Raw genomic sequence first — 25,775 nt, forward strand, 5'->3', positions numbered from 1 at the left:
TAAGGGCAGAATGCCCATCTGCTGGGAAGTCGGTGGGGTCATAGACCGCGCGAGGACCTCGATAGTAGATCGAAAGGACCTAGTAGGTAGTATGTCTGGAACAGCAATGATCCATTTGACGTAGAAATTGGGGGGATGAAAGTGATCGCATCGGCTGCATATCCATCATGAGAGTCTGGGTCGGCGTGGATTCAGCGTTGAGCTCGGTCGCATCCGGGACATGCTGAAGAAGAGCCGATAAGTAGTAATAGTTGATGAGTGTGCTTGAGACCAAGCAAGGCGTAGGAACCTCAATCGACAGTTGTTGGAAGGTGAGGGTCTGCACCTTGGAGGCCTGTTGGTCTCCGGACTTCGGGCCACACAGATCACACTGGGAGTCACCGTCACCACCGCCAAAGCCGCCAACCACGTCAATTCTATCTTCCATCTCTCTCCTCCATCTCAACTCCCTGCAACTGCAACTCCTTCTCGTCACTTGTGTCATCTTCTTCCATCGCCTGCACTTTCATTTGGTATCATTTATTATTACAGCTTCCATCTGCCGCTGTCTCCTTTCCTTCCCGAATCGCCGATTGCCTTGTCTGCCGACGACTCACCCCTCCTGCCCCGTCAAGCGAATCGACCGATACAGCCTCGTTTTTGACCGGCCCTCCGAATACTTTTGACAGGGTAACGGATGGCGGGTTATCAGCGCTGAATGCCGAGCGAGCCCATACTGCCCTGCTCTCTGTAGCAACAAACATATGGCCAGGCAAAGGCCCAACATTCACCGCCAGGACCCTCTTGAGGACTCTCTCGCACTGCCCTCGTCTGCCGGTGCCTCCGCTACTGCCGCCAGGTACATACCAGATTCCCTCTCTCTCTACCCTGCGTTGGCCCCTTCGTCTCTTGGGTATCCCAAGTTCCGTTCATTTCCTGTCCCCGTGTTGGCATCCCAATTTTGGTATCCCGCCGACAAGGTTCGGCAAATAATTGTTGGACAGTGATCGCTGTGACTGGGCCCAGATCTCTCCGACACTGGAGTTTCACCCATCAAACTCCGATCCTCGCTTGTCCCAAACATAAATCCCACCGATTGTTCCATTATCTTTGAACACTCTACCTTATCTCCTGCTTTTGGGTGCTCAGCTTCTCATGTCCTCCAGAATTACTCGCTCCGCCGCGAGACTAGCTGCAGATTCCCCTCCCTCCGCTCCCGCTCCCTCCTCCTCAAAACCCGCCGCTGGCTCGGCTCCTTCACGAAAGCGCAAAGCTCCCACCCGCCGTGACAAATCGCCCGACTCGTCAGAGCAACCAACTACCCAATCTCCGCAGCGAAAGTCCAAGCGACAACGGCGTGCAGCTTCACCGCGAGCGACCCCCGCTCGCAGTACCCGAAACCGACCAGCTATGTCCCACCCTGGGTACGTTACACTTTCATGCTTGGTGGATATGTATTGATTAGACCTGCAGCCCATCATCACATCCCGTGGAAGAATCCTCGCGGAAACCAGCCTCACCTTCACAACAGAGGAGAAAGTCTAGTCGTCATGAGAAGATCTCTCAAGGTAAGACATCGATGTAAATTGTGCCGACTGACACATGCTAACGGTCTAGATAAATCTGAGCGTCCCATCGCTACGCAGTCCCCTCCCCCAAATCGGCAGAAAAAGCGCTCCTCGAGGACTCGGGCTGATGTGATTATGAAGGAAGCGGACGAAGAGCCAGAAAGACCCGAGAAGCACGAGGAGCATGAGGCTTCCCCACCAAGTGATAGTAATGATGGCACAAACCCGTCCGGCCTTGACGAGGATGAGGATGAGGAGGACGATGGAGATCTTTTCCACAACAGCCTGTTTGGTGCACGAGGCTCGCTCGGACTTCAGAATACACTTCGTGCCCTTAGTGGTATGATGTCGGGCATGTCATCCCGCCTGCGGGATATTTTGCAGAATTTGAGAATGAAGGAAGACCCGTCTGTCCAACTGATCGCTCTTCAAGAGCTGTCCGACCTACTGCTTGTATCGAACGAAGACAACCTTTCTGGCCAGTTCTCTCCGGACCCATACGTAAAGGAGCTGGTGTCTCTCATGCAACCAAATGACTTTGGAGAGGAGAATCCCGAAATAATGCTCCTTGCTTGCCGTTGTTTGGCTAACTTGATGGAGGCTTTACGCGGCTCGGTGGCCAATGTTGTCTACGGTGGTGCAGTACCGATTCTATGCCAGAAGTTGCTGGACATTCAGTTCATCGACCTGGCTGAACAGGCGCTTAGCGTAAGTTTGTTCTATGCTTTTGGCGACAGGATCAAGAAAACGTGATGAGTATATGCTTACTCCTTCCAGACATTGGCAAAGATCTCCGTGGACTTCCCAGCATCGATCGTGCGCGAAGGTGGCTTAACGGCTTGCCTGACGTATCTTGATTTCTTTCCTACGAGCACCCAACGCACTGCGGTGACAACAGCCGCTAACTGCTGCCGAAATCTGCCTCACGATTCGTTCCCTGTTGTCCGCGATGTAATGCCGACTCTTCTCAACGTTCTTTCTAGCAACGATCCCAAGGTGGTTGAGCACGGCTGTCTCTGTGTTTCCCGTATAGTCGAAAGTTTCAAGCACAAGCCGGAAAAGCTAGAAGAGCTGATAAGCCCTGAGATGCTGAAGGCCGTCCTTCGCCTACTCCTACCGGGTACCACCAACCTTATCGGCCCTCATATCCATACGCAATTCCTGCGTGTTCTCGCGCTTACCTCCAAGGCTAGTCCACGATTGTCTGTGGAGTTGCTTAAGACGGATGTGGTGGACACACTATACCAGATTCTGACTGGCGTATCGCCTCCAGAGAACCTCGAAGATCAAGGGGTCAAGATGGATAGTGTCCTAGTGATGCAAGCCTTGATTCATCGACCCAAAGAGCAGGTCTCTGAGACTCTAAATGTGATCTGCGAGCTTCTACCTGGTATTCCTGGCCGTCCAAACTCGCAAGGTGATAGCACGCAGCTAATTCCCGATATCAATGGGTCTGGCTTCAAGCCTCCTTCATCCAAAGGCTCTGCTGAGAAGCGACGGTCTCTCCTGATGGGTTGCAAAACGGAGCTCCGACGCTTTGCCTTGGTGTTGCTACCGACCCTGACTGACGCATATTCCAGCACAGTCAACCTTGAAGTGCGTCAAAAGGTTTTGATCGCACAACTCAAGATGCTGCAAAACCTGGATGCTGCCCTGATTGAAGAAGCTCTTCGATCTGTCCACTACGCCTCGTTCCTTGCAGCTATATTATCTCAGAAGGATCATCCCTCCTTAGTTTCATCTGCACTTCGCTGTGCTGAACTTCTGTTCCAACGCCTGGAGCATGTCTATCAATACCAGTTCCACCGCGAAGGCGTCATCTCAGAGATTGTCAAGCTCGCAAAGGAACCACTTTCCGCCGAAAAGCAAGAAAAGGCCTCCCAGGAATCACCTGCTGCCTCTGTCATGGAAACTTCGGAAGATACGCACGCGGAAACCGCCCGTCCCACTGAGACTCACGCTGAGGACGACGACAGCCAGGACGAAGATGACGACGAGAGCCACGATGATGGTCTAGACGATTCCGACGACCACGAGGATGACCAGGATGATGACAACGACGATGTTTCTGATTCCGAGAGCTCTTCTTCCTCTGGCCGCGGGTTCTCGTCACGGGTAGAAAACGCCCTGCATGATTTTGTTGTTAGCGATGCGCGTGCCTTCATGGAGCTTTATGAAGCCAGTCAAGGCGCGGAACAGCGAGAAAAGGCGTTGGAAATTCTGAATGAGCTACAGGGCTTGGCTACTGAAATCGAAACGTGCTATTCTGGCCTTGGTGATCGGAACGGGGAGGGACTCGGACTCTTCCGCAAACTCGCGGCTTATTTTGAAGGGGATGCGTTGGAAAGCATCACTAGCTCGGAACTCCTCAACTCTGGCATTATTAGTACCCTGCTTGGAGTGTTCGATGACTCTAAATGTGAGCACGAATCGTCTAATTATAGACCAGCTGCTAACTGTTACAGCCTCATCCATGCGAGAAGCACGAAGCGCTTTTCTGCAGGCGTTCATGGGCTCGACTATATCGGAACGAGCTCAGAGTCAGGGTACGGCCACGACGCCATTTGGCGTTCTAGTAAATAAGCTCCAGGACCTCCTCAGCCGCACTGAACACTTTGAGGTGATGACTGTCGGCCACAACTCGCTTGAAAATACGCGGAGCAACGCAGCGTACATGCTTGGAAAGCAGCTTCGGCTCAAGTTAGTGGCCGATGATGAATCCGACATTCCTCGTTCCTACAGGAACATTATGGTGTCTATCCATGCCATTGCAACTTTCAAAGCTCTGGACGACTTTCTCCACCCTCGGATTAGTCTCTCAGACCGGCCAAAGAACTCTCGCAGCCGAGAAACGATTCTATCGTCGATCGCCAATGCCGCGCGGCTCCGGGATCAGCTGGCCAGCAGTGACCCCAACAGTAGCGGCCTTCCATCGCTTCCGCGGCCCTCGGGAAGCACTAGACATGCCAACCCAGACTCCAGGGCCAACGCTAAGGAGAATTCAGCCGGAGGAGCAGATGTGGGTTCGCGACCTCGTCGAGGGCAGCACTCAGACCTAGAGAATGAGCATGAAGATGAACCTTTGGAGTGCGCTGACGAGCGCCATCTGAGCGAAGACGAACATGAAGATGACGATGAAGGCGATGACGAGGAGCTCAATGCCATTGTTGATGATCTCGAGGATGACATGTCTGATGAGAACGTGCATGACCCCTCGGCCGTAAACATGGAAGTGGCATCCTCAGGCAAGGTAACAGCACGAAAAGAGGATGGAACTCGCGTATCTACTCCATCCCAATCAACGCCAGTCTCCAAGTCATCGTCCGGCCCACGGTCTTCGTTAAACACCCCTGGTGGTGGCTCGCTTGCAATGGCTGGCCGTCCGTTCTCTTATGCTGCCGTCATGGCTTCTGCCCCTGCCGATTGGCATATACAGTTTATGGTTGATGGCCAACCGATTTCAAGTGATACGACTATCTACCGTGCTGTTCATCATAACCGTCAGCACCTCGACCCCACCGGAAGGAATGTCTGGTCTGCAGTCCACACGGTCAGCTTTAAGAGAGTGTCTGGCCCGCCACCACCCGAGCCTTCAACTCTTACATCCAGCATTTCCAGCTCTAGTGCAGAAAATAGCAGTGCTGGGATGCCTTCTTCTCTCAACCAGGATACCGTTACCGCCTCGATCCTGCGCCTGCTACGGGTCCTGCACGGAATGAACACGACTTTGGACGACATTCTCGCAGAAACAAAGGATTTGATTGCGCTCAAGCCAGAATCACTTGCCCTTTTCATCAATACCAAGCTCACCGCCAAGTTGAACAGGCAACTCGAAGAGCCTTTAATCGTTGCTAGCAGCTGTCTCCCTGATTGGAGTGAAGACCTCGCCCGCTTCTTCGCCTTCTTGTTCCCATTTGAAACGCGGCATCTCTTCCTTCAATCGACCGCTTTCGGCTACTCGCGGGCAATGATGCGGTGGAACAACTCGCAGACCGGCGACGATGGCCGACATGACCACAGACGTGACGACAGACCAATGCTAGGCCGTCTCCAGCGACAGAAAGTACGCATCTCTCGAAGCCGGATTCTCGAGTCAGCCATGAAAGTCATGGAGTTGTACGGTTCCTCTCCCAGTGTGCTTGAGGTTGAGTACTTTGAAGAAGTTGGAACTGGCTTGGGACCAACTCTCGAGTTTTACTCCACAGTTTCCAAGGAGTTCTCGAAGAAGAAGCTGAGAATGTGGCGCGAAAACGACTGCGCCGATGCTGGGGAATTCGCCTTTGGAGCTCGTGGTCTGTTCCCGGCTCCGATGAGCGAGGAACAGATCTCGTCGGAGGCTGGCAAGAAACAACTGCAACTCTTCAAGACTCTCGGCAAATTTGTCGCTCGTTCAATGTTGGACTCTAGGATTATCGACATCTCGTTCAATCCTGCCTTCTTCCGAATTGCCGACACCTCTTCTGCAATTGCTCCAGCGCTCGGCACCGTCAGAGCCGTTGACCACGACTTGGCCAAGTCACTGCTGTTATTGAAACAATTTGCCAACCTGAAGAACGTCGTCGCGTCAAGGAGTACCCCTAAAAACAAGAAGACGCAGGCTCTCAATGAGGTCGAGGTGGATGGTGTTCAGGTTGAAGATCTGGGTCTGGATTTTACACTTCCTGGATACCCCGCCATCGAGCTCATCAAGAACGGTTCTAACATCCCGGTCACGATGGACAACGTTGACCTCTATGTTGATCGAGTTGTGGACATGACCTTGGGTAGCGGGGTGCAGGCTCAGGTGGAAGCTTTCCGAGCTGGATTCTCTCAGGTCTTCCCCTATTCCGCTCTCCAGGCTTTCACACCAAGCGAACTGGTGATGTTGTTTGGAAAAGCCGAGGAGGATTGGTCGATTGAGAGTGAGTCTGAGACAAACATTTTTGAGATACATGCTAATATTATTCCAGCATTGATGGACTCTATCAAAGCCGACCACGGTTTCAATATGGACAGTCGCAGCGTACGCAATCTGCTCCAGACGATGAGCGAACTAGACCCGCAACAGCGACGAGACTTCCTTCAGTTTGTTACAGGGAGCCCCAAGCTCCCCATTGGAGGTAAGTCTACCTGTGCCTTCTGTTTGCTACAGTGCTAACAATACCAGGCTTCAAGAGTCTCACACCCATCTTCACCGTCGTCTGTCGCCCAAGCGAACCTCCATACCTACCTGACGACTATCTCCCCAGTGTCATGACTTGTGTAAATTACCTAAAACTCCCTGACTACAGCACTCTGGACGTCCTCCGACAGCGTTTGGCTGTTGCCATCAAGGAAGGACAGGGCGCTTTCCATCTCTCCTGATTGAGTCTGATGTCAGACTGTGATTCTGCTCGGCCTCTCATTTCTTTTATATTGAAAATCGCCAGGCGGAATAAAACGTTTCACAAACTGCAATTGGCGAATAGAATACCCCGGAACGATCATCAATGAATGTTATAGTAGTATCCATCCTTCTTTTATCCTCGAAAATGCGGGGGAAATATCACGAGAGCGTGGTGAATTTGTTTTCTTTGGCGAGCTTCTGTCCTTGCATTCGGGTGTCTTTTTCTATTCATCCATGCCTTTTGATGCCTGGCTGTTGAATCTCAGCTTGGGATGGAGTCAAGGGGGTTCTCATAGTATCTTAGATAGAAATGATAGTCGTTCACCTTGTGGTATTACTCGTGGTATCCATATGTTATTAGGTCTATCTAATTCAGTTCTATGAGTCTATATCTCGTCTAGTCTAGTCTATATGTTAATCCGCAAATCAGCACACAATCATCATATCAAATGAACCCACAGCCCTAACTCAATTCCTGTACACAGGAACCATCGACTAGACACAGTTAGCAACCAGATCCAACCAACCATCAAAATGAAAGATGAAGACCTACCTCAGCAAACCTCGGCTCCACAAACAACGCCCTCCCCTCCGCAACAACCACCCCCCGTTCCTCCCCCACCCCACTCTCCCCCTCCCCTAACATCCTCATCACCCCCTCAACCCACGCCTTCCGCCCCTCAACCTTCACCACCTCCGCATCCAGCACAAACACCCTCTCCGGCACCGCGGGCTTCCGGAAATCTACATTCAGATTCGCCGTCATCCCCGTGCCGGACTTGAACGACTGCGACACGCAGTGCGCGAATATCTCGTCGAACATGACAGATAGAAATCCACCGTGGATGAAGCCCGGGTGCCCGCAGAGGTGGCGGGAAGGGTGGAAGAGGGTTGTTGCGGTGCTTTTGTGGGGTTCTGCGGATGGAGATGAGGGGGGACGAGAGAGGAAGAGGTAGGGAGCTGTTGTGAGTTTAGTGGCGCCGGAGAGGGTTCCTGCGACGAGGTGGGCGGTGCGGTGGGTGCTGGGCATGGTGAGGTGGGGGCGCGTTTCTTTTAGGGATTTATTGGCGCGGAGGGAGAGGAGGAGGGGGTGTGATGATAGGGGGTCGGTTGTGGTGGCGTTGGTGTTGGCGTTCAGGTGAGGGGTTTGCGACGCTGGTGCTGGCGATGACGCAGGAGCATGTGGTTTGGGGACATGCTGGAAGTGTGGTGGTGGTTGATTTTCGAGTGGTGAGGGCGCGGCTTGGGTTTGCGCGGTGCGGATGGAGGGGGTGATTCTTTGGAGCGTAGATGCTGCTGATTGTTTGCGCAGGAGGCGCGAGAGACGCGAGACAGACCGTGGGATAGAAGACATTTCCGCTATGACGCTGTGCCGGTGATGTCGAGTTGGGAAGTGGAAGTGGAAGTATAAGAATGAGCGTGTATATCCGGCGTCTCCAAGCTGAGACGGTTTTAGACGGACGAGGTCAAGCAAAAGGCAATCTCGTAATATGGAAGATTGTCCGGTGAATGTCTCTCAAAAAGATGTCGGAGTCAAAAGCGCAAAACTTGGAAGACAAAGATAAGAAAAAAATTCCGAGAATCGGGATCAAAATCGCAGCCAAGTGGAGCTTTCAAGGATTCGGGCCCCGTTGTGACTCGGTTAGCCGTTCCGTCAGGGACACAATATTCACGAGCAATGACGAAATCGGCGCGATCTAGAGCGAAAAGACCAAGACTCATGAATTGCTTTCTGAGACCTAGCGGTCGTGTACTGGTTGTGGATCCTTGGGCAGTTCGAGATACACTGAAAAGGAGTGAGTCCCTGGAGAACTGGAGGCAATGCACAATGTGATGGGGGTTCTCGCTCGTGTTCAAGCTATATAAACCTGATTAGCCTGTGCATACCCCTTTAGTTTAGCAAAGGAATCAAAATATAACCCTACGATGTCAATTGAATCCCTGCAGCTCCAACGCTCGGGCCTGAGAATTTAAGGTCCCGAAGATCTCGGCATGCCGAGTGTTAGATCGGGAACCTGTCAGTCACGCGAGATGCCGAGGCCGATCATCACAGTAGATCTGCAGTTTCACAAGGGCGTCGCTGTGATTTAGAACGTAATTTCCTCTATGTGAATATTCCACGTTCAATTTGCCGCCGCATAATTGGCAAAGCTTGCCGAGTATTCGGTAATGCGAAGACGATAGGTCTTGCCAACGGTGAGCGAAGGAAGTATATCCCAACATCGAACCACATTGCGCCAACGGCAAGCAAGAGCAGTTTGTACACAGCCCTACGCGAGCCATGACATGCCGAGCAAGCCACACACTAGACTGGGAATGGCCGTAACTTTCGATCGTGTAATCATCCCGGATGGCAGGTGCGATCAACCCTGGGCCGAGGGTCCATCGCTCCTTCCTATCCTGAAATCGCTCCTTCCTATCCTGAAATCGCTCCTTCCTATCCCATCTCGCAATCAAAGGGAAGGAGCGACCCTTCACTGAGTCCATAGCACCTTCCATATCGATATCGTTCCTTTCTATCTCGTGCCCTCTCGCATAAGGAAGGCGCGATGGGCTTGGTCAAGGGTCGCTCTTTCTTCATGTATCTATTTCGTTCCTTCCTATTTCGTATCTCTTTCGAGAGGAAGGCGTGACGGGCTCGGTCAAGGGTCGCTCCTTCCTCATCTATAACTATCGTTCCTTCCTGTTTGGAGTCACCTCACGTAGGGAAGGCGCGGGAGTGGTCGCGCCTTCCGTTCAAGGGGGCTTGAGTGCGTGCCTTCCTGATTCGTACTGCAGCTATGGGGAAGGCGCGATGGCCTGGGTGCCGGGTCGCCCCTTCCTCATCCATGTATATGGCTCCTCCCTATTCCGTGTCTCTTCACGAAAGACAGGTGCGATGGGCGCAGGCAGTAGTCTCTCCTTCCGTGCTTGAGAACATGCCTTCCTGATTCGTGCTGTAGCTGTAGAAAGGTTCGGTGGATCGGGCTAGTTGTTTGTTCCTTCATGATCAGTGCAATGGAACCTAGATCTATGAATACTGAATTTGTCCTTCGTTTAATCTCTTCTGTAGATGGGATACTTTGGGTGTCACGGTACGGTGGGTAGGGTCTTTCTATTAGCTGGGTCGAGGACGCGAGGAGGCTAGCTGTGCATATTGTGTCTAGGGTTGTGAAGATGTAGCCTATCTGGTAAAGTGCACAGCCCTGAAGTCTGCAAACGGGTGAAGAGTTGGGTGAGGTGAGTGAGCTGTATGAGAAGGAAGATGGATACGGGTCTAGCAATCCAGGAGAAATTCTGGATGGGGAATCTGGAGTTGTCCTTGAAGATAGTTCTTGGAGTTGGGACTAATTAGGGTCGTATATTTTAGGATTCCTTGCGTAAACCTTGTTCTGTTGTTTTATCAGGAGATTGGAATATGGAGCCCCGCGTCAACTCCACCGGACTGAACAGTCTTCGGTCCAAACTCTTGAGCCCTCAGTAGGAGTGGGATTTCCTTTTGACTTCATCGTGGTCGGGTTCCCGGAGCCTGCGCGATTTGCGTATATATGCGGTAAAACACAGCCGTAGAGCGCTAATGAGATATTCCAAAACTAGTGTATGATTTCATGCACGGCCCGTTTCTCCCAACCTCGTCTTTCCATATGCACCGCCCTTCTCTTTCCGGAGCTCAAGGGCTCTTCTATACGGCGGGGCCATAGGTGGCTGAACAGGATCCAGACTGACGTGGTCTGGCGGTAATGAGTATGAAGCGTCGGAGTCCCACGCAGAGAGGTCGCCGCAGGCAATAAATGAGGGGATCCACCGGTTCTCAACAGCAAACTTCTGAGGGTTATTAAACAATGGTTCCGGTGTTGTTGAATCACCAGAATCCTTGTGGAGTAGGCGAGCTTGGGTGTCCTTAAGGGGAGCTGCCGGTGAGGCTGCGGTCTCTACTGTTCGAGGGACGCTCGTTTCTTCGTCGGGCACTTCGGCGGCAATGTTGCCGTCCGCAGAGACTGGCTCGGGGATAGCTGCGCCGCCAAAGACCGGCTTCCGTAGAGACTCCATACCGAGTAAGCCATCGTGGGTTGCTGGTGGGATGAATCCTTCGCAGACGATGAAGGCTTCTAGACTGCTGGCACGACTGCTCCGAGGCTTTGCCACGCTGACGCGCTCAAAGACTGTGCGGAGCTGAGAGTACAGAAGGTCGACGTCGCGGTCACGGAAGATTTTGGCAACGAACTTGCCGCCAGGGCGGAGGACGCCGAGTGCGAGGTTGAGTGCGGAGTAAAGGAGTTGCGACTGAATGTAGATGTCTAGATCGTGGAGACCGGTAACGTCTGGTGCGCCATCGGAGATGACAAGATCGACGGGGTGAGGTTGGCGAATAGCATGCGGTGTAGATGATGTCGTAGATTCGTAAGCTTCAGGGTCTAAGGCTTGGAGAAGAAGAGGAATTGTGGAGGGGTGTGTGATATCGGCTTGTAGGGTTGTGATTCCTTGGAGAGGTGCCATGGGTTGGAGGTCGATGGAGACGATCTTGACATTCTCTCGCGGCTTCAGTGCGGATGGATCGGTGTCTGCGTCTTCCGTGTTTCCCTTCCCTTCCACTGTATCCTTCTCAACTGCCTCTGTGTTCCCGTTCACCTTCGCCAATGCCGCTTGTTCCTTGCGCTTTTTTTCAACCCATGATCTCCGTCCGAAACTCTCGCCCTTGATCAGCACTCGACTGAGCACTTGGCTCCAACTCCCCGGCGCAGCGCAGAGGTCGACAACCCGCGTAACCTTTTCCGGATTCTCATGCTCGAATAGATCGAATTGCTCGTCGATTTGGATGAGTTTGAAGGCGGATCGTGCGCGCCAATTCTGCTCCTTGGCGAGACGGTAATAAGCGTCGCGCTTGTCCTTTGAAGACTTTCCCATCGTGCCCTAGTGAATCAATTCCAGCTGAAAAGTGTATGGCGGGGTTGGTGGAATCGAGTCGATTTGCGATTTCTTTTGCAGTGGGGCTGCGATAAGATTGGGGACGCAGACGGAAGGCGGTGCACTGTTTCTGCCGCTTTTTTTCTTCCCCAAAAATCGAATCTTCGGGGAAGCAACATCTGCGACCACTCTGTCTTATCAGGCTCCCTCATTGTTCTTTATATATCATGGGCCAAAAGCGACAGCGCGAGCCCAAGGGCTCTGATCCTCAGCTCAAGAAACGGAAGAGGACCGGAAAAGCGGATACTACGGCCGAGAAACAGCCCGAGCCAGAGGTCTTCGTCGGGGTCGACGAGCTCAATTGGAAAGAGGTAGCGCTACCTGATCGACTTGACGACTTTAGTGGCTTTTTCGGACTGGAGGAGATTGAGGGCGTTGATATTGTTCGACCGCAGGGCAAAGGGGAGCTTCGATTTAAGGTATGGATTAAGGCGCATGTTCTTGGGCTACGCTGACAGAACCTAGTCCGCGCGCGGGAAGCCAGCGAAATCGATCTTGAAGAAATCCGAACCGAAGCAAACCGAGTCCGACGACGAATGGGCTGGTTTTAGTGATAGCGAATCTGCGACTAAGGACGACGCGACGGTCGAGCAGCCCGAGGCGAAGGTGAACAAGGAGGATAACAAAAAGAAGGAACCCAAGGACAAGAAATCCAAGAAAGATACCAAGACCAAAGACTCGGACAAAAAGGAGGACAGGGCAAAGAATCCTAAAAAAGAGGCACGAGAACAGAAAGTGCAGAGCGAAGTGAAGCCGCAGGATCGCAACATAAAGCCAGGACTTTCGTTCGCCTCACTAGAAGACGAAGCAGATGATGATGGCGCGGACATCTCCGCCTGGCAGTCATTGAATCTTTCCCCGGAGGTTCTCACCAGCTTATCGAAGCTGAAGTTCAGCACGCCAACTTCTGTCCAGAAGTCCTGCATACCTCACATTCTCGACGGACATGATGTAATCGGCAAGGCCTCGACGGGTTCCGGAAAGACTCTAGCGTTCGGTATTCCCATCCTAGAACACTACCTCGAACAGGAGCGAAATGGAGAGACCGACGCGACGGAGAAGAAGGAGAAAATTCCAATCGCACTGATTCTGTCGCCAACACGAGAACTTGCTCATCAGCTACAAAAGCACATTTACAACCTTATTGCAAACTCACCTGGAGCCAATGCTCGAACTGCACTCTTGACTGGTGGTCTCTCCGTGCAAAAGCAGCAAAGGTTGTTGGCCACCGCGGACATTGTTATTGGGACTCCTGGTCGAGTCTGGGAAGTTCTTAGCTCCGGACAGGGTTTAATCAAGAAAATGCAGAGGATCAAATTTCTGGTTATCGATGAAGCCGATAGACTATTGAGTGAAGGTCACTTCAAGGAAGTTGAAGACATCCTGGGTGCTCTTGACCGTGTTGAGAGTGGCGAGCTGCCTGACGAAGAGACCACTGAGGAGGACTCTAACCCCGGTTCTGAAAGACAGACACTGGTTTTCTCTGCCACCTTCCATCGCGATCTGCAGCAGAAGCTTGCAGGAAAGGGCAAGTGGACTGGTGGAGACATCATGAGCCAGAAGGAGTCTATGGAGTACCTGTTGCGAAAACTAAACTTCAGGGAAGAGAAGCCCAAATTCATTGATGTCAACCCTGTTTCCCAGATGGCCGAGGGCTTGAAGGAGGGCATCGTTGAATGTCCCGCCATGGAGAAGGATCTCTATCTATACACACTCCTTCTTTACCATCCTAAGCACCGCACTCTCGTCTTCACCAACTCCATCTCCGCCGTCCGACGCATCACACAGCTCCTCCAGAACCTCCAACTCCCCGCCCTTGCCCTCCACTCGTCCATGGCTCAAAAAGCCCGTCTCCGTTCAGTCGAACGTTTCTCATCTCCAACAGCCGCTCCTGGCACAATACTCGTCGCGACTGATGTTGCTGCGCGTGGTCTCGATATTAAAGGCATCGATTTTGTCCTCCACTACCATGCCCCACGCACCGCAGACACATATGTCCACCGCTCCGGTCGTACCGCACGTGCCGGTGCATCCGGAAAGAGCGTCATTATCTGCTCTCCAGAAGAAATGGTCGGAGTCGTCCGCCTCGCCGCCAAAGTGCACGCCAACATGAAAAACGGCAAACGACTCCCTCTTGAGTCACTCGAGCTCGACCGCCGAATAGTCTCCCGGATTCGTCCCCGCATCTCGCTCGCGGCCCGCCTCACAGACGCAAACATCGCCAAAGAGAAGATCACCACAGAAGATAATTGGCTGCGCAATGCAGCCGACGACCTCGGCGTCGACTACGACAGCGACGAGTTCAACCAAGCTGAGGGATGGGGCCGCGGGCGTGGCCGTGGTCGGCAGGAGCGTGATCGCGACGTCGCCAGCACCAGCAAGGCAGAGTTAGCCGGGATCCGCGCTGAGTTAAAGGAGCTGTTATCCCAAAGAGTCAACGTCGGTGTCAGCGAGCGGTATCTCACGTCTGGACGGGTCGATATCGAGGCTTTACTGAAGGGAGAGGCCAGCCATACCTTCCTAGGCCAGGTCGATCCATTAGGATTTTAGGTTAGGCCGTAGGCCGTCAGTGCATGTACATGTTCACGATACCAAGCATTAGATTAGACATGGATGTCCAAAATCTTTTTTTTTTTCTTTCATATAATATACATGCTTCACCCTTCCTCGGTCTTATCATAGTCATACATCACATCATCTCGTCATACATTGTAAACCAAGTCATCTTATACACCCACCCTCGCTTAACCAAAGGCCATCCCACTCGTCCCAGCCATAGACTCAGTAATCAATATAATACAGATCACCCAACTCAAAACATACTAAATGTAACCATCTCATTTATCTCCAGACTCATAATTTCCCCCGACACATCTCCGAATCCAGCCCCGACTCCTCCGCCCATACTCCCCAGGATCGTGTGTGTAGTCGAAGCCACTGTCCCAAGGAGAGACCAGACGCTGTCACTTGTTGCACTTGATGTAGAGGTAGATGTTGAGGTTGAGGTTGATCTCTCCCGAGTGTTGGATCTGTACTTGTTCTTGTTATTTTCCTTGTACCTCTTTCTCTCCCTTGAGGATGCCTTGGCGGGTTTCCAGAGATTGAGATCTCGAGGTTTTGGTTTTGGTGTACTATGATGGGTATCTGGATGTTCGGTAGGGTGTAGTTGGTAGCGGAATCGGTAGTCGGGCGATCGGACCAGTTGATCCTGCTCTTGCTCTTCTCCGTCTAAACCGTAATCGAACTCGGAACAATCCTCCTTGACACCCTCTTTATCTGTATCTTCCCTAGTGGCGACGGGTTTGGGCTGTGAGACGTCGAGCATGAAGCCGCATGTGGGACACTCCGTCCATTCGTTTGTTTCGAGGGAGGGGAAGCCCTTGGGTGGTGTAGCTGTGTGTAGTCGGAATGTGGGAATTGCGGTTGCAGTTGAGGTGGAGGTTGAGATATTTGAGGAGTTGAGGAGGGTGCAGAGGGGGCATTGTACGGTTTGCGCTTCCCTGGAGGGTGCGGTTGTCGTTTGCTGGCTAGTCATTTTGACGCTGTCCGCTTGGAGAGGACGGTTGGTGGTGTATGGTAGGCTGAGTGTAGTGGGATGAAGATAGGGCGAGTCAAGTTAATACCGCCAGGAGGAGTAGATAGCTGTAGTATAGGGCAAGATAGTGTTGAGAGAGGTATTGAATAGAGCAAGGTCTGCTGGATCACAGCCAGTATAGAGCCAGATAGATAGCTAGAGCAAGCAAGAGAGCGACGGTGAACAAGAGGAAGAAGAGCAAGCAACAAGGCATCATAATATCTCCTCAATCCAGTTCATACATAGCTCTACACATCTCTGAACCCTAAGTTGACTCAATCTACGTTCCGGGGTGTTCCTGGCCATAACCCAGCCCTACCCGCATCAAACATTCAGGCCGGATTTCGTTTCCGAGATTTTATACCTTTGCATATATCACGCTCGCTAATGGGACTCTCAGCATGCTTTCTATTGACCTAAATACGTCTCAAGCTACTAAATTAGCTTGCAGCCTAGATGCTCTCCCGTAGCCCTAACCAGGCTTCCAAATGAAGGCGCTCCGCTCCATTATACCCCGGGCTTGGAGTGAGAATGGACCAGTGACGTAATCTGACATGATATCTAGCTCTGTCCTTAGTGGCCCCGCATTGATCTGCTTTATTCCAACCACCAACTTCAATCCTTACCGTTCAGTAAAGATTCATCACTAAATGATCTTGATACAGAGCAAGATGAGCCTCATCCCGATCATTTGTACCTATCAAGTACCACCCGCTGTACGAACCTACTTCACAAACTACTTCCCGAGATACACTTCCAGCTAACAGCACTAGACCCTCTCATCCATCCTCTCAATTGCATACTCGAGCTCGCAAAAGCTTGACTCACCACCAAGCCTCATCCTCCTATGGAACAACAATCCGAGCGAGTTACAGGAGATTACCTATGACTCCATGACACAGCCACCCATCGACACTGCTTTAGAAAATCAATTCGTTGGTTGGTCGGTAGATAAAGTCGCCGAGTTCCTGCATAGCAATCTAGTTGGTACAGATCGAAATACAGTGCTGGATTACAGTGTATTTCTTGTTGCGGATGAGCGGACGAGTGTTGATGGGGATACTCTTCTGCTCGTTCATGTTCAGCATATCGATGGGGCAAGAGAGCGGGAGGTAGAGAGCGTGCGAGTCTCTGCTGAGTATGTTAATAGCAAAGCTGTGGGTGTTTCGGTTGCTGCTGAGGATGTAGCTGGGTTGAGGAGTCTTGTTGATGAGGATGGGGTTTTTAGAGGGGGGAGGGATAGGGCTGAGAGGGCGCTGCCGAAGAAAGGGGGGTCGGCGCCGAGGAAACAGCTGTAATTGACAGTCTGTCGCAGACTTTGTGGTATTTAGGGTCATTGGTGGGAAATTAGGATGGCCAAGGATATATCTCCTTGATTGTGGAATAAGCTGCAGCTATGGTAGGGTTACAATCAACGAGTGCTCCTAGCAATTAGTCTTGCATTAGGCTAATGACTTCTCAACAATCACACATGAACACAATAGGCTATGCGTTTTTGTTTGATAGAGATAGCCTACAATTAATTTAAGTCTACAGAGGCGTGATGATTTATGTACTGTAGGAAAGGGTATCCGATAAAACTATATAAACGCCCTACAAATAACCCAGAGCCAAACAATATCAACCACCCTCTACTCAAAGCATCAAGATACACAATCCTATCCCTCAGGCAAGAAGCTCCAACAAGATGAAAGCCATCCTCATCACCCTCACCGCTACCTTCACGGGCACAGCCATGGCCGCAGCAATTCCAGTCCCAAACCCGAACCCTCAATTCCCCACCTACCCGTGGAAAACAACCGATCCGTCCACAGAAGCAAAGAGGGAAGCGAGCCCGCAGTTTCCAACATATCCCTGGCGAGAGACCGAGGGCGAGTATGAAGGCGCCGAGACTGAGGTTGCGAAGAGGCAGTTTCCTACCTATCCTTGGAAAGTAGGTGGAGAAGACGATGGGGAGGGTGTTGAAAAGAGGCAATTCCCTACATACCCCTGGAGAGAGGGTGAGAAGGCGGATGAGGATGTTGAGAAGAGACAATTTCCTACCTACCCCTGGAAAGTAGGTGGGGAGGACGAAGCTGAGGTTGCAAAGAGGCAGTTCCCGACGTATCCATGGAAGGTTGGTGGAGAGGAGGATGCTGATGTTGCTGCATCCGAGCAGTAATCAGCAAGGAATGAGTGACCAGTCCTTACAGGTTAGACCACCGGGAAGCGGGATAGCTCATGGACTGTGTCTCTACCAAGCGGAGGATACGGAGATAGCAGTGCACACGGGGGAGCCTCGCTGAGAAGCATAAGCCGTCAATAGATTTACATCTAACATGTCATTGAATTCAAGAATGCAAATCACTTCCCCTCCCCCCCATTCTATGACTCTGCAGCATCCCGTTCCCTCACCACCTCACTCTCAAACCCCAACCCAGCCCTCCTCCTCAAAACCCCATACATAGCACTCGAATCCAGCTCCCTCCCCTCCGCCTCTCCAAACTCCCTCGCCTCTTTATAGTTGCCCAACACGACCTCCGCAACCGGCAAGCTCGCCCCAACTCTCTCCGCACAATCCACCCCAAGCCCAACATCCTTCACCGCAAGCCGCAGGTCAGACCACGGCCGCTCGCCGCGCGCAGGGAGATAATGCCCCTCCAGCATCCTCTTCGACATCGTCAGCGGTAGAGCCCCGTACTGTTCTCCCAGGAGCTCCTGCATGACCGAGGTCGGGATTGCAGTCTTCTCCGCGAAAACGAGGGACTCAGCAATGAGTTCCATGATGCCGGCTGTTAAAAAGTTCCTAAACCATCCGTCCTGTTAGTCCGATCTCTCCCTTTAGGGGTTGTAATCAAGACGGGATAAAACGAAAAGGGAACTCACCCGGCAGTCTTCACCAAACTGGCCTTCCCAGCCTCCGTGCCAACCCGAAGTACCTTCCTCGCAATCACGCCTACCAAAAACGGCTCAACGATCTTAACAGCCTCCTCCAACCCCGCAAGGATAACAAGCAACCTCCCCTCCCTCGCAACGGGACTCGCCCCAAACACCGGCGCCGCAACAAAATGCACCCCCCGCTCCGCCAGCGTTCTCTGCGCATACCCCGATAGATCCGGATGCACCGTCGAGGTATCGACGATGGTCTTCCCCGTGATCGTTTCCTCTATTAGAAGAATAGAGGTTATGATTGAGGACGCCGCGGCGTCGTCGCTGACGGAGATGAAGCAGATGTCGACCTGGGCGATTAGGGCTTCGATGGTGGGGGCTTGGATGGCGCCGAGGGAGAGCAGGGGTGCCCCGCGGGTGGGGGTGCGGTTATAGATGGTTAGCGGGGGGGAATCGGTGGTTTTGAGGTGAGTTTGGATGTTTGTGGCCATGGGGAGGCCCATTGAGCCGAGACCTGGGTATTGGGAGGGGGGTTAGTGGGGTTGGTTTTTTGAAGAACATTGGGGCTGGATGTACCTATCCAGCCTAGTCTGGGTGTTTTCGTTGGAGAGGACATGGCTTTGGTTTGTTTGTTTTCTAGCTGAGGTGAGTTTGGATGGTAGATGTTAAGGATGAGGATGAGGATGAGTCAAGAAGGTTCTCCAACAAAGCTTATGGATTGCGGGGTACATGAGGGGTACCTAAGTTGGTTATTTTAGCCTCTAACTATATAGATACACAGCTCTTTCTTGCACCTGCACCTGCTCCTGAGCTTAATACTTCCCTTCAGGCTTCAGCAGTCCCATTGCTAGTCTGTAACAGCACCCGTCGATAACTCGTCAACGGGAACCCCCCGTCATCCCTAACCTCCAGAATCAAATGCAGCAGCCAGCACCCAGAAGGGTTATATCCCTTGCCATTACAGCTCTCCTCCTCCCCCGGAATACCCACCTTCGCCACACGACCATCATTAAGAGTCGTAATATCCAACTTCGGTACCTGCCCATCTATATTCCAATCATCACTCCCAGGCTCTTTATACTGGAACCAGCGGAAGGATAAGGTGTCGTTATCCGGATCGTAAGTATCCGTTGCATCGAGTGTGATCGTCCCATTCGGGGAAACGGTTAGAGACAGAGGTGACAATGAGGAACTCCCGTTCAGCGAGATAACGGGATGGTGGTTTGCGCTGCCGCTGGCATTAGCAGCCGGGAGCGACCACTGCATGCGCGCCGCAAAGTCATTCTGATACGCTTCGCGCCATCGCCAGATACTCGCTGCGCCGGAGGTATACGTCCTGTTATTGATTCCCGAAACGCGATCCGCTGCATCCGCGTAGTGGTTCACGTTAACCACCGTCGACGGGTTAACTTTGTCGTATCGCCCGCCCCAAGATCCATAGCTCGGCTCCTCCGACACTCCGAGACCATTTTGAATCAGGTACAGGAAGGTAGGTGTATCGCCCTCCATGATAAACTTGTAATCCGGGTACGCGGTCTTGCCGAACGCCCCGATTTGGATATTCTGCTTCAGCCACCCGTGGCTGACGGTGGAGAAATCGGGGCCTCCCTGGTCGATGTTGTAGTATCGTTCTCCGGAGATGCCGATCCATGATGCGAGGCCGTATTGGTTCCAGCCGTGGGTGGAGGCGATGTAGAAGATTTCGGGCCAGGATTGGCGGATCCACGAGCCTGTGTCGTCTTGGTCGGAGATGGCGTAGATGCGGAGTTTGGAGCGGAGGGTGGATGCTTCGTTGGTGGGGAGGGTCTCGTCGATGTGGTAGAGGACTTGCGCGAGGGTGTTTGTGCCGCCCCAGGCGAGGACCCAGAGGGGTTGGTCGGAGGGCGTTTGAAGGCGTGAGAGGAGGAGTTGGGCGCCTGAGGAGAGGGTGATGTTGGGGCCGACGGCGGTCATGCCGTAGGTCTGTAGAGTTAGTATTTTTTTTCTTCAGTGTAGAGTAGGGATATTACTTTAGGGCCCTCGCGCAACAGACTCCGGATTTCATCTCCAGATGGATAGGGAGAGTCCACCGGCGCATGCTGGTTCAGGTTCTCGGTTACATTCCCGTAGGCGTTGATCACGGTGAGCATGTCCTCTGGGTGGACGGCATCTCGGAGCCAAGTTGAGGTCACGGCGACGATACCCTCTGTTTGGAATTGGTTCGCGTAGAGGAGGTACCGGGTCAAGGACTGCTGGTCGTCTGGTTCATTGGAGATATCTGAAAGGATGAAGACGCGGGGTTTGTCGGGATATGATTGGAGAGCGCTTCTATTGACTGGCTGTGGTTGAGCGAAAGCCTGTGTGGCCAAGGTGGCCAGCACGGTGAGCGCACGAAGAGACGGCATGGCTGTACGCGAGACTTTGGGTATACCTTCTCTTTCCGTCCGGGATCGTATCCTTTTAAGCACTGTCAACTGGTAGAATTCGGCCCGTCTCCATGCCATGCGTCATAAAATTGACACCGGCAAGCATCGGATACGGAGCATGGCCGAAGGAGACTCCAGTCGTGATGCCATTGTGGAGAAGTGCTTCGGGCTGCCGAGTCTGGGCAGCCAGCCGACTTCAACAAGTAATTGCAAGCGCTGCAGCGATGATCATGCATCCTTTCGTCAAAGCTTGGGGAGGTTTGTGGAGTCCCCAGACTCCATTTTTTATCTTCCGCTTAGCTGAGCAGGTTGCGCAGTGGGGATACTCTCTGTTTTCGTGCCCACTTGGAGAAAACCAGTTCACTGCTATCGGTCCGTTTCCAGCTGTTTCTATACCGAACTCCATCTAGCTGTCGGGTAAATGCTTAGAGAAGGGGTGCATGTCATGATGGCGGATATGCTTTCTTCCACGCCCTCTCAGGAAGTGATAGCACTCAGACATTGATTAGAAGGTTACAATTGCGATAACTCATTCCGAACATTACCCCTTCCCTCGACTCCGCAAACACATTGCTCCCTAACAAACAAACCCGCCCACCCACTGAAAATAAACCCACCCCATCCCCGAAAGCTCCAGCTCAGCCGAATCCTCCGCACTCAGCAGCGGTGTCAAAGCCGTGATGAACGGGATTCTCTCTTCCGAAGTCCTACATGCCGCGGCAGCCGTAAGAGAAACCCAGACGTAGATTTCTGGTGCGAGGTGTTGCCAGGAGAGGATATCAATTTTCTGGAGAACAATATGAAGGGATTCAATCAGCGGCTGTTCTCGGGATTGCTTGGTGTCGCTGTTGGCTTCTTCGACGCTGGATGATGTTTGGGGTGATGTGGGTGAGAAGAGGCCAGATTCGGGTTCAGGATCGGGGTATAGGTAGTTATAGAAGACGGTCCAGAAAATATTGATTGCGATATTGGCCGCTTGGTTTATGGCTCGGGTTGTTTTGGTTGTGTCTTTTGGTAGGGAGATATCGGTGGTGTCGGCTGTTCTTCGCTCCGAGGCGTGGGTGTATAAAGCGTACATATCCGCGAAGGAGGCGTGTTCTGCAAGGAGGATAAAATCGAGTATGTTCTGTAACTCGACTATCGTGCTGGCGTATAGAGTATCGTTGTTTTTACTTGTATGCCGCAGTAATGCCCTACTGAGTATGTCTGATGGCCCGAGTGCAGGTTTGAGAAAGGTTGAAATATCTATTGGTGCCGTACTCATGCCTTGCACAGCTGGCGGGGCTTGGTTGAGGACCATAGAAAAGCCTAAGAGTATTCTGCCACTAGTTCAGTAAGATTCTCAGAAGAGAGGTAGAATAGATAAACCGACAGATTCACCAGACCCGTGAGAGCTCCAAAGTCCTCCCCCCTATCTCGATTCATAGCGAGCATTTGCAGCAAGCCTCTCTTGTGAACCAGTGCACTCTCGGTATTGTATGCGCTCATCTATTGACAATTAGTCTGATAATTTAGAAATATTCGTAATGTTTTTGTATTGCTGAAATGGCGCTCACATTATAATAAATCAATGCCTCCGCCGTAGCTACCGTCTCGTAGCAAATCTGATCCCTCTGCAATCTCTCCCTGAGCAGGGTCAAAGCTTGTGCCTGGTGGTAAAGAGTTCGCGGATTATGAGATATTCCTTGCACCCAGTCAAGATGCGCAGAAGCAGAGAACAGGGTTCCATGGAACAGACATGGGTCCGCCATTGCGCGGCGCATCCATACCGTGGCAAGGTGGGTGGTTAGGCTGTTTGGTGCTCGGTGGGTTTCTGGTAACCAATATGTCTGGCTGTCTACGGATAAATATATGTGAGTTATGGAGTAGATTCCTGGCCGGAGAGAGTGCTCACAAGTGTGGATCAGAGCGCGAAAGTGACTCTGTTCAGGGACGGGGTACTGAGCTTTGTATGGTAATCCATAGGGCGATTCGAGCAACAGTGTACTGCGATGAGGCTTTGTGCGCACGAGTTGATTTTGAGTCTCGGGGTGGTCCTTGAGCTCTAGGTCTCTAGCAAACTCGTAGTTGCAGGAGACATTGAGTCTATCCCGAGTCAGTCAGGACAAGACCAGCAGACTCCTCACAAAGAAAAGAGCTGATACCTTTCGCACCGCGAACATCTTGGTGAATCCTTGCTGCAAGCACGCTTCCCGACTCTGCATTTCTCACAAGCGACTGGAGACTTGGGCAGCTGCTGTAATTGCGGGGAAGTCCCACTTCGTATTGAGAGCGCTGGCGAAAGTCTTCGAAAGATCAATCAGATGGGCATGAAATAGTCCACTGCTGGTTAGAACCTACTTCGGGTCAGAATGTACTAGAGCCCCATCAACAGAGTTCTTGTATACGCACTCCCGATTCGACTTGGACCTAGATCAAGACGTTATCGTTGAGAGGTGCATCAAGCCTAACCTGGGTAGGAGATGGGTAGCTACCGAGCACAGGTCGAACATTTCGGCAGGCGTCTATCGCACTTTCGCTTCTTTGTTGTACAAGGTATGCACGCGTTCAGAGTATAAGTCATGTTCTCATATGTCTTTCTTGATCAAATAGAAGAATGGTTTGAGAGTCAAGCTTATATACCCAACGATTCTAGACCCTTCGACCCTAGCTGAGTCAGCTGGGCAAATGAGGCTGAGCAGCCCTACAGAAGTACTATACAACAGATCGCTAGTTTCCGGTCAGCGCTAGCCTGTACGGAGTAGTTAGAGCTCATCTAGTCAAGTGTGGCTGCTGTGTGGCGAAAGAGATACTATGTAGACTTGCAAGTAGGCTCAAGCGATAAATAGAGAAACCCAGCCATCGTTCTAAGAAGATTCATTATTTTCTTTCTTCATCCGAAGGGGTATTGCACTTTATATGTCGAGCACGTTTTTATCGTATACGGACCTGGCCTCCTGTTCTGGCTAGTACAGACATGCAATATTCCGAGGATCAGAGTATAGGGTTGACAATTATATCCCGGATCAGTGATGTATTGTCTACTTCATTCAGGGGCAGGGACGCTACTTACTTGATCATGAAGAGGAATAATCGATTCTTTCATATACAAGACACTGGAGGGTACCGAGTTGTCTGATTTGATCGAGGCTGAGGTCAAGATAGTGCTAAGCCTCCATGTACCCAAACTCAATCTTGCATGAATCTACAGAGTCTAAACAAGATCCCGCAGCAAATTGTGCTTGAACGACTCAAGCTTTACATGTAATCTTCAGACATGATCCTGCCGCGTGAAGAGCTAGTTCAGAGTATAGATCTGGCAAGTTAGGGCTAAATTTATCTGGCAGGGCACGGTCCTCTTTGTAACATATCAAATTCAAGAAAGCTCAAGTAGAAAGAAAGGCAAATACAAAACAACGAAAGCCAAGGAGATCTACAAACATAGAACATCCCTCTTTCCTTCTTTTAACCAAACCTCAACCTCAACCTACACACCCCCATTAAAATTATCCACCGGCGCATCTCGCTCCACAACCTCCCAAACCCCCTCAACCCTCTCCGCAATCTCCCTCGGCAGCGGCCCCTTCCTCAACCCTTCCAGAGTCCCCCAAATCTGCCCCTCATTTCGCGCCCCAAACACCAGTCCATCGCCCCTGTTACTATCCAGCGCAGAATGAAACGCCACCCAGCGATACGCCAGTTCCGCCTTGCTGATCCCAGCATCGTCCGCAATCTCACCCCAAACCTTGAGTCCCTCGAAGAGAGAGGGTTTGGCATAGAGGTTTGTATAGAATGTCCCTGTTTGCGTGTTTGGGTCCCAGCGGGTTCCTTTTTCGGTTCCAGGTCCAGATCCAGAATCAGGGGTTGAGGTAAGTTGCTCCACACTCTTCGTCAGAAACCCGCCAGCAATAGGCGAGTACGCATAGAACGCAATCCCGTGCTCCCTCAACAGCGGCAGGAGGGTTTTCTCGTGGTGCCGCGCGACGGCGTTATAGTTCCCTTGATACACGGAGGGGAGGAGAAAGTTATTCTCTTTCGCGATGCGGAGAATCTCTTTGACTTCATCGACCAGGAAATTCGACAGGCCGAGTTTCTTGAACTTCCCGGCTGCGTGGGCTTCCGTTAGGGCTTGTAGAAGAGCGGTGGTTGAGGCGCCGGGGCGGCGGTCTGGGGCGTGGATGTAGTAGGTGGTTATCTAGACAGATCAGTTTCTTCTTATCCTTATGAATTAGGGAGTTGAAGCCGACCTGGTCAGTCTTAAGTTCCTGCAAACTCTCCTCCAGTTTCTCCTTCAGATCCTCTCCGCTCGAAACCGCTGTGCCGAACCCGCCTGGGTATTTCGTGTCGATATCGAACTTTGCTGTTGCGTTGAGTTCGCCGAGCCAGTGTTCGCTATTAGGGTAGATCCTGCCTGTGTCAATGGTTGTGACGCCGTTGTTCTCAAGGAGGGAGAGGGCAGAGGCCGTGGAAGCGACGGAGGTGAATTCCGCTTCCATGCCGCCGAGGGAGGCGCCGCCGAAGATAAGGTTGATCTTTGGGGTTGACATGTTGAGTATTTAATGGATGTTGTTTCTGATATTGTGGTTGAAGCTGTGGAGAGAGAGCTATGGGTTGATGGATGAGATGAGAGGAATGGGTTGAGGGGGTTTTATACCCTGGGAGGCAGATGTGCCTGAAGGCATCATTGTTGAATACTGTATGTGCGGGCTAGTCCGCTGGGAAGGGCGAGGTTTATAAGCAGATGAAGGGAAGTTGTATATGCATGGAATGGTATAGATAGGGCTGGGCTGGAGGCTAGCGGGTTAGCCCGCACCCGCACGCCCGCACGGCGCACGGGCACGACAGCTTGACATATTGCGGGTTTTGGGTAATTACTATGGGGATCGGGAGAGATGCGCTCAAGCCACGCGCTACTCTTGTGAATCAAAGAGCCTTGTTATCCGGGTGATTGTTTCTCTGAGCAAATAGGGGCTGCAGGTATGTAACTACCTACACTTAATCCCTGTGTGTCTCCATGTTATGTTTGCACGGTTTGCACCAACGGGGTCAAGTATCAGCTTACCTCTCCTGAAACTGTAACGTAATTCCCGGGC

General features: G+C 51.9%; 12 protein-coding genes across 12 annotated transcripts; 4 read left to right on the forward strand and 8 right to left on the reverse strand.

Annotated features, from left to right (window-relative positions):
- The first annotated feature begins 411 nt into the window (after positions 1 to 411).
- BJY04DRAFT_180094 (HECT-type E3 ubiquitin transferase UFD4) lies at positions 412 to 7,274 on the forward strand. Its single transcript, XM_073710007.1, has 8 exons — positions 412 to 838; positions 1,146 to 1,403; positions 1,453 to 1,547; positions 1,597 to 2,255; positions 2,325 to 3,966; positions 4,013 to 6,448; positions 6,497 to 6,646; positions 6,694 to 7,274. The coding sequence occupies exons 1-8, from the start codon at positions 744 to 746 to the stop codon at positions 6,888 to 6,890; spliced, it is 5,532 nt and encodes a 1,843-aa protein (XP_073575439.1). The 5' UTR covers positions 412 to 743; the 3' UTR covers positions 6,891 to 7,274.
- A 106-nt stretch (positions 7,275 to 7,380) lies between these two features.
- BJY04DRAFT_231068 (PaaI family thioesterase) lies at positions 7,381 to 8,441 on the reverse strand (the record flags this gene model as incomplete). Its single annotated transcript, XM_073719431.1, has 2 exons — positions 7,466 to 8,441; positions 7,381 to 7,407 (listed from the first exon to the last, which is right to left on the reverse strand). The coding sequence occupies exons 1-2, from the start codon at positions 8,264 to 8,266 to the stop codon at positions 7,381 to 7,383; spliced, it is 828 nt and encodes a 275-aa protein (XP_073575440.1). The 5' UTR covers positions 8,267 to 8,441.
- Positions 8,442 to 10,234: 1,793 nt separating this feature from the next.
- Positions 10,235 to 11,850, reverse strand: BJY04DRAFT_180100 (tRNA methyltransferase TRM7). The gene has a single exon (XM_073710008.1). The coding sequence runs from the start codon at positions 11,794 to 11,796 to the stop codon at positions 10,498 to 10,500; it is 1,299 nt and encodes a 432-aa protein (XP_073575441.1). The 5' UTR covers positions 11,797 to 11,850; the 3' UTR covers positions 10,235 to 10,497.
- Positions 11,851 to 12,023: 173 nt separating this feature from the next.
- Positions 12,024 to 14,428, forward strand: mak5 (ATP-dependent RNA helicase MAK5; the record flags this gene model as incomplete). Its single annotated transcript, XM_073719432.1, has 2 exons — positions 12,024 to 12,275; positions 12,322 to 14,428. The coding sequence occupies 2 exons, from the start codon at positions 12,024 to 12,026 to the stop codon at positions 14,404 to 14,406; spliced, it is 2,337 nt and encodes a 778-aa protein (XP_073575442.1). The 3' UTR covers positions 14,407 to 14,428.
- A 240-nt stretch (positions 14,429 to 14,668) lies between these two features.
- BJY04DRAFT_214421 (uncharacterized protein) lies at positions 14,669 to 15,391 on the reverse strand (the record flags this gene model as incomplete). Its single annotated transcript, XM_073715208.1, has 1 exon — positions 14,669 to 15,391. The coding sequence occupies one exon, from the start codon at positions 15,389 to 15,391 to the stop codon at positions 14,669 to 14,671; it is 723 nt and encodes a 240-aa protein (XP_073575443.1).
- Positions 15,392 to 16,101: 710 nt separating this feature from the next.
- Positions 16,102 to 16,728, forward strand: BJY04DRAFT_214422 (uncharacterized protein; the record flags this gene model as incomplete). The annotated part of the gene is made up of 2 exons (XM_073715209.1): positions 16,102 to 16,146; positions 16,204 to 16,728. 2 exons carry the CDS (start codon positions 16,102 to 16,104, stop codon positions 16,726 to 16,728), a joined length of 570 nt encoding a protein of 189 aa, XP_073575444.1.
- A 389-nt stretch (positions 16,729 to 17,117) lies between these two features.
- Positions 17,118 to 17,591, forward strand: BJY04DRAFT_214423 (uncharacterized protein; the record flags this gene model as incomplete). Its single annotated transcript, XM_073715210.1, has 1 exon — positions 17,118 to 17,591. The coding sequence occupies one exon, from the start codon at positions 17,118 to 17,120 to the stop codon at positions 17,589 to 17,591; it is 474 nt and encodes a 157-aa protein (XP_073575445.1).
- A 203-nt stretch (positions 17,592 to 17,794) lies between these two features.
- Positions 17,795 to 18,976, reverse strand: BJY04DRAFT_231072 (NAD(P)-dependent oxidoreductase; the record flags this gene model as incomplete). Its single annotated transcript, XM_073719433.1, has 3 exons — positions 18,875 to 18,976; positions 18,296 to 18,812; positions 17,795 to 18,215 (listed from the first exon to the last, which is right to left on the reverse strand). The coding sequence occupies exons 1-3, from the start codon at positions 18,912 to 18,914 to the stop codon at positions 17,795 to 17,797; spliced, it is 978 nt and encodes a 325-aa protein (XP_073575446.1). The 5' UTR covers positions 18,915 to 18,976.
- Positions 18,977 to 18,990: 14 nt separating this feature from the next.
- Positions 18,991 to 21,299, reverse strand: BJY04DRAFT_180105 (DUF1593 domain-containing protein). Its single transcript, XM_073710009.1, has 2 exons — positions 20,308 to 21,299; positions 18,991 to 20,260 (listed from the first exon to the last, which is right to left on the reverse strand). The coding sequence occupies exons 1-2, from the start codon at positions 20,779 to 20,781 to the stop codon at positions 19,124 to 19,126; spliced, it is 1,611 nt and encodes a 536-aa protein (XP_073575447.1). The 5' UTR covers positions 20,782 to 21,299; the 3' UTR covers positions 18,991 to 19,123.
- Positions 21,031 to 22,188, reverse strand: BJY04DRAFT_136696 (uncharacterized protein). The gene has a single exon (XM_073708605.1). The coding sequence runs from the start codon at positions 22,001 to 22,003 to the stop codon at positions 21,281 to 21,283; it is 723 nt and encodes a 240-aa protein (XP_073575448.1). The 5' UTR covers positions 22,004 to 22,188; the 3' UTR covers positions 21,031 to 21,280.
- On the reverse strand, positions 21,300 to 23,276 carry BJY04DRAFT_180114 (uncharacterized protein). The gene is made up of 6 exons (XM_073710010.1): positions 23,178 to 23,276; positions 23,044 to 23,112; positions 22,848 to 22,988; positions 22,598 to 22,788; positions 22,260 to 22,540; positions 21,300 to 22,191 (listed from the first exon to the last, which is right to left on the reverse strand). Exons 1-6 carry the CDS (start codon positions 23,264 to 23,266, stop codon positions 22,012 to 22,014), a joined length of 951 nt encoding a protein of 316 aa, XP_073575449.1. The 5' UTR covers positions 23,267 to 23,276; the 3' UTR covers positions 21,300 to 22,011.
- An 893-nt stretch (positions 23,277 to 24,169) lies between these two features.
- BJY04DRAFT_205360 (aldo/keto reductase family protein) lies at positions 24,170 to 25,229 on the reverse strand (the record flags this gene model as incomplete). The annotated part of the gene is made up of 2 exons (XM_073713587.1): positions 24,170 to 24,877; positions 24,930 to 25,229. 2 exons carry the CDS (start codon positions 25,227 to 25,229, stop codon positions 24,170 to 24,172), a joined length of 1,008 nt encoding a protein of 335 aa, XP_073575450.1.
- Positions 25,230 to 25,775: the final 546 nt, after the last annotated feature.

This window comes from Aspergillus karnatakaensis (assembly GCF_047715665.1).
Source record: "Aspergillus karnatakaensis strain CBS 102800 unplaced genomic scaffold BJY04scaffold_6, whole genome shotgun sequence".
Lineage (NCBI taxonomy): Eukaryota > Fungi > Ascomycota > Eurotiomycetes > Eurotiales > Aspergillaceae > Aspergillus > Aspergillus karnatakaensis.

Bases quoted from the DNA above. Each gene is read 5' to 3' on its own strand.
- BJY04DRAFT_180100 (XM_073710008.1), bottom strand. From the start codon at position 11,796: ATGGGAAAGTCTTCAAAGGACAAGCGCGACGCTTATTACCGTCTCGCC.
- BJY04DRAFT_180105 (XM_073710009.1), bottom strand. From the start codon at position 20,781: ATGGCATGGAGACGGGCCGAATTCTACCAGTTGACAGTGCTTAAAAGG. The intron at 20,261-20,307 runs GTAATATCCCTA...CTAACTCTACAG, and splicing joins TGTTGCGCGAGGGCCCTAAA to ACCTACGGCATGACCGCCGT.
- BJY04DRAFT_136696 (XM_073708605.1), bottom strand. From the start codon at position 22,003: ATGGTCCTCAACCAAGCCCCGCCAGCTGTGCAAGGCATGAGTACGGCA.
- BJY04DRAFT_180114 (XM_073710010.1), bottom strand. From the start codon at position 23,266: ATGACTTATACTCTGAACGCGTGCATACCTTGTACAACAAAGAAGCGA. The intron at 22,541-22,597 runs GTGAGCACTCTC...ATTTATCCGTAG, and splicing joins TCGCGCTCTGATCCACACTT to ACAGCCAGACATATTGGTTA. The intron at 22,192-22,259 runs GTGAGCGCCATT...AATTGTCAATAG, and splicing joins AGGCATTGATTTATTATAAT to ATGAGCGCATACAATACCGA.
- BJY04DRAFT_180094 (XM_073710007.1), top strand. From the start codon at position 744: ATGGCCAGGCAAAGGCCCAACATTCACCGCCAGGACCCTCTTGAGGAC. The intron at 6,449-6,496 runs GTGAGTCTGAGA...ATATTATTCCAG, and splicing joins GGAGGATTGGTCGATTGAGA to CATTGATGGACTCTATCAAA. The intron at 6,647-6,693 runs GTAAGTCTACCT...TAACAATACCAG, and splicing joins CCCCAAGCTCCCCATTGGAG to GCTTCAAGAGTCTCACACCC.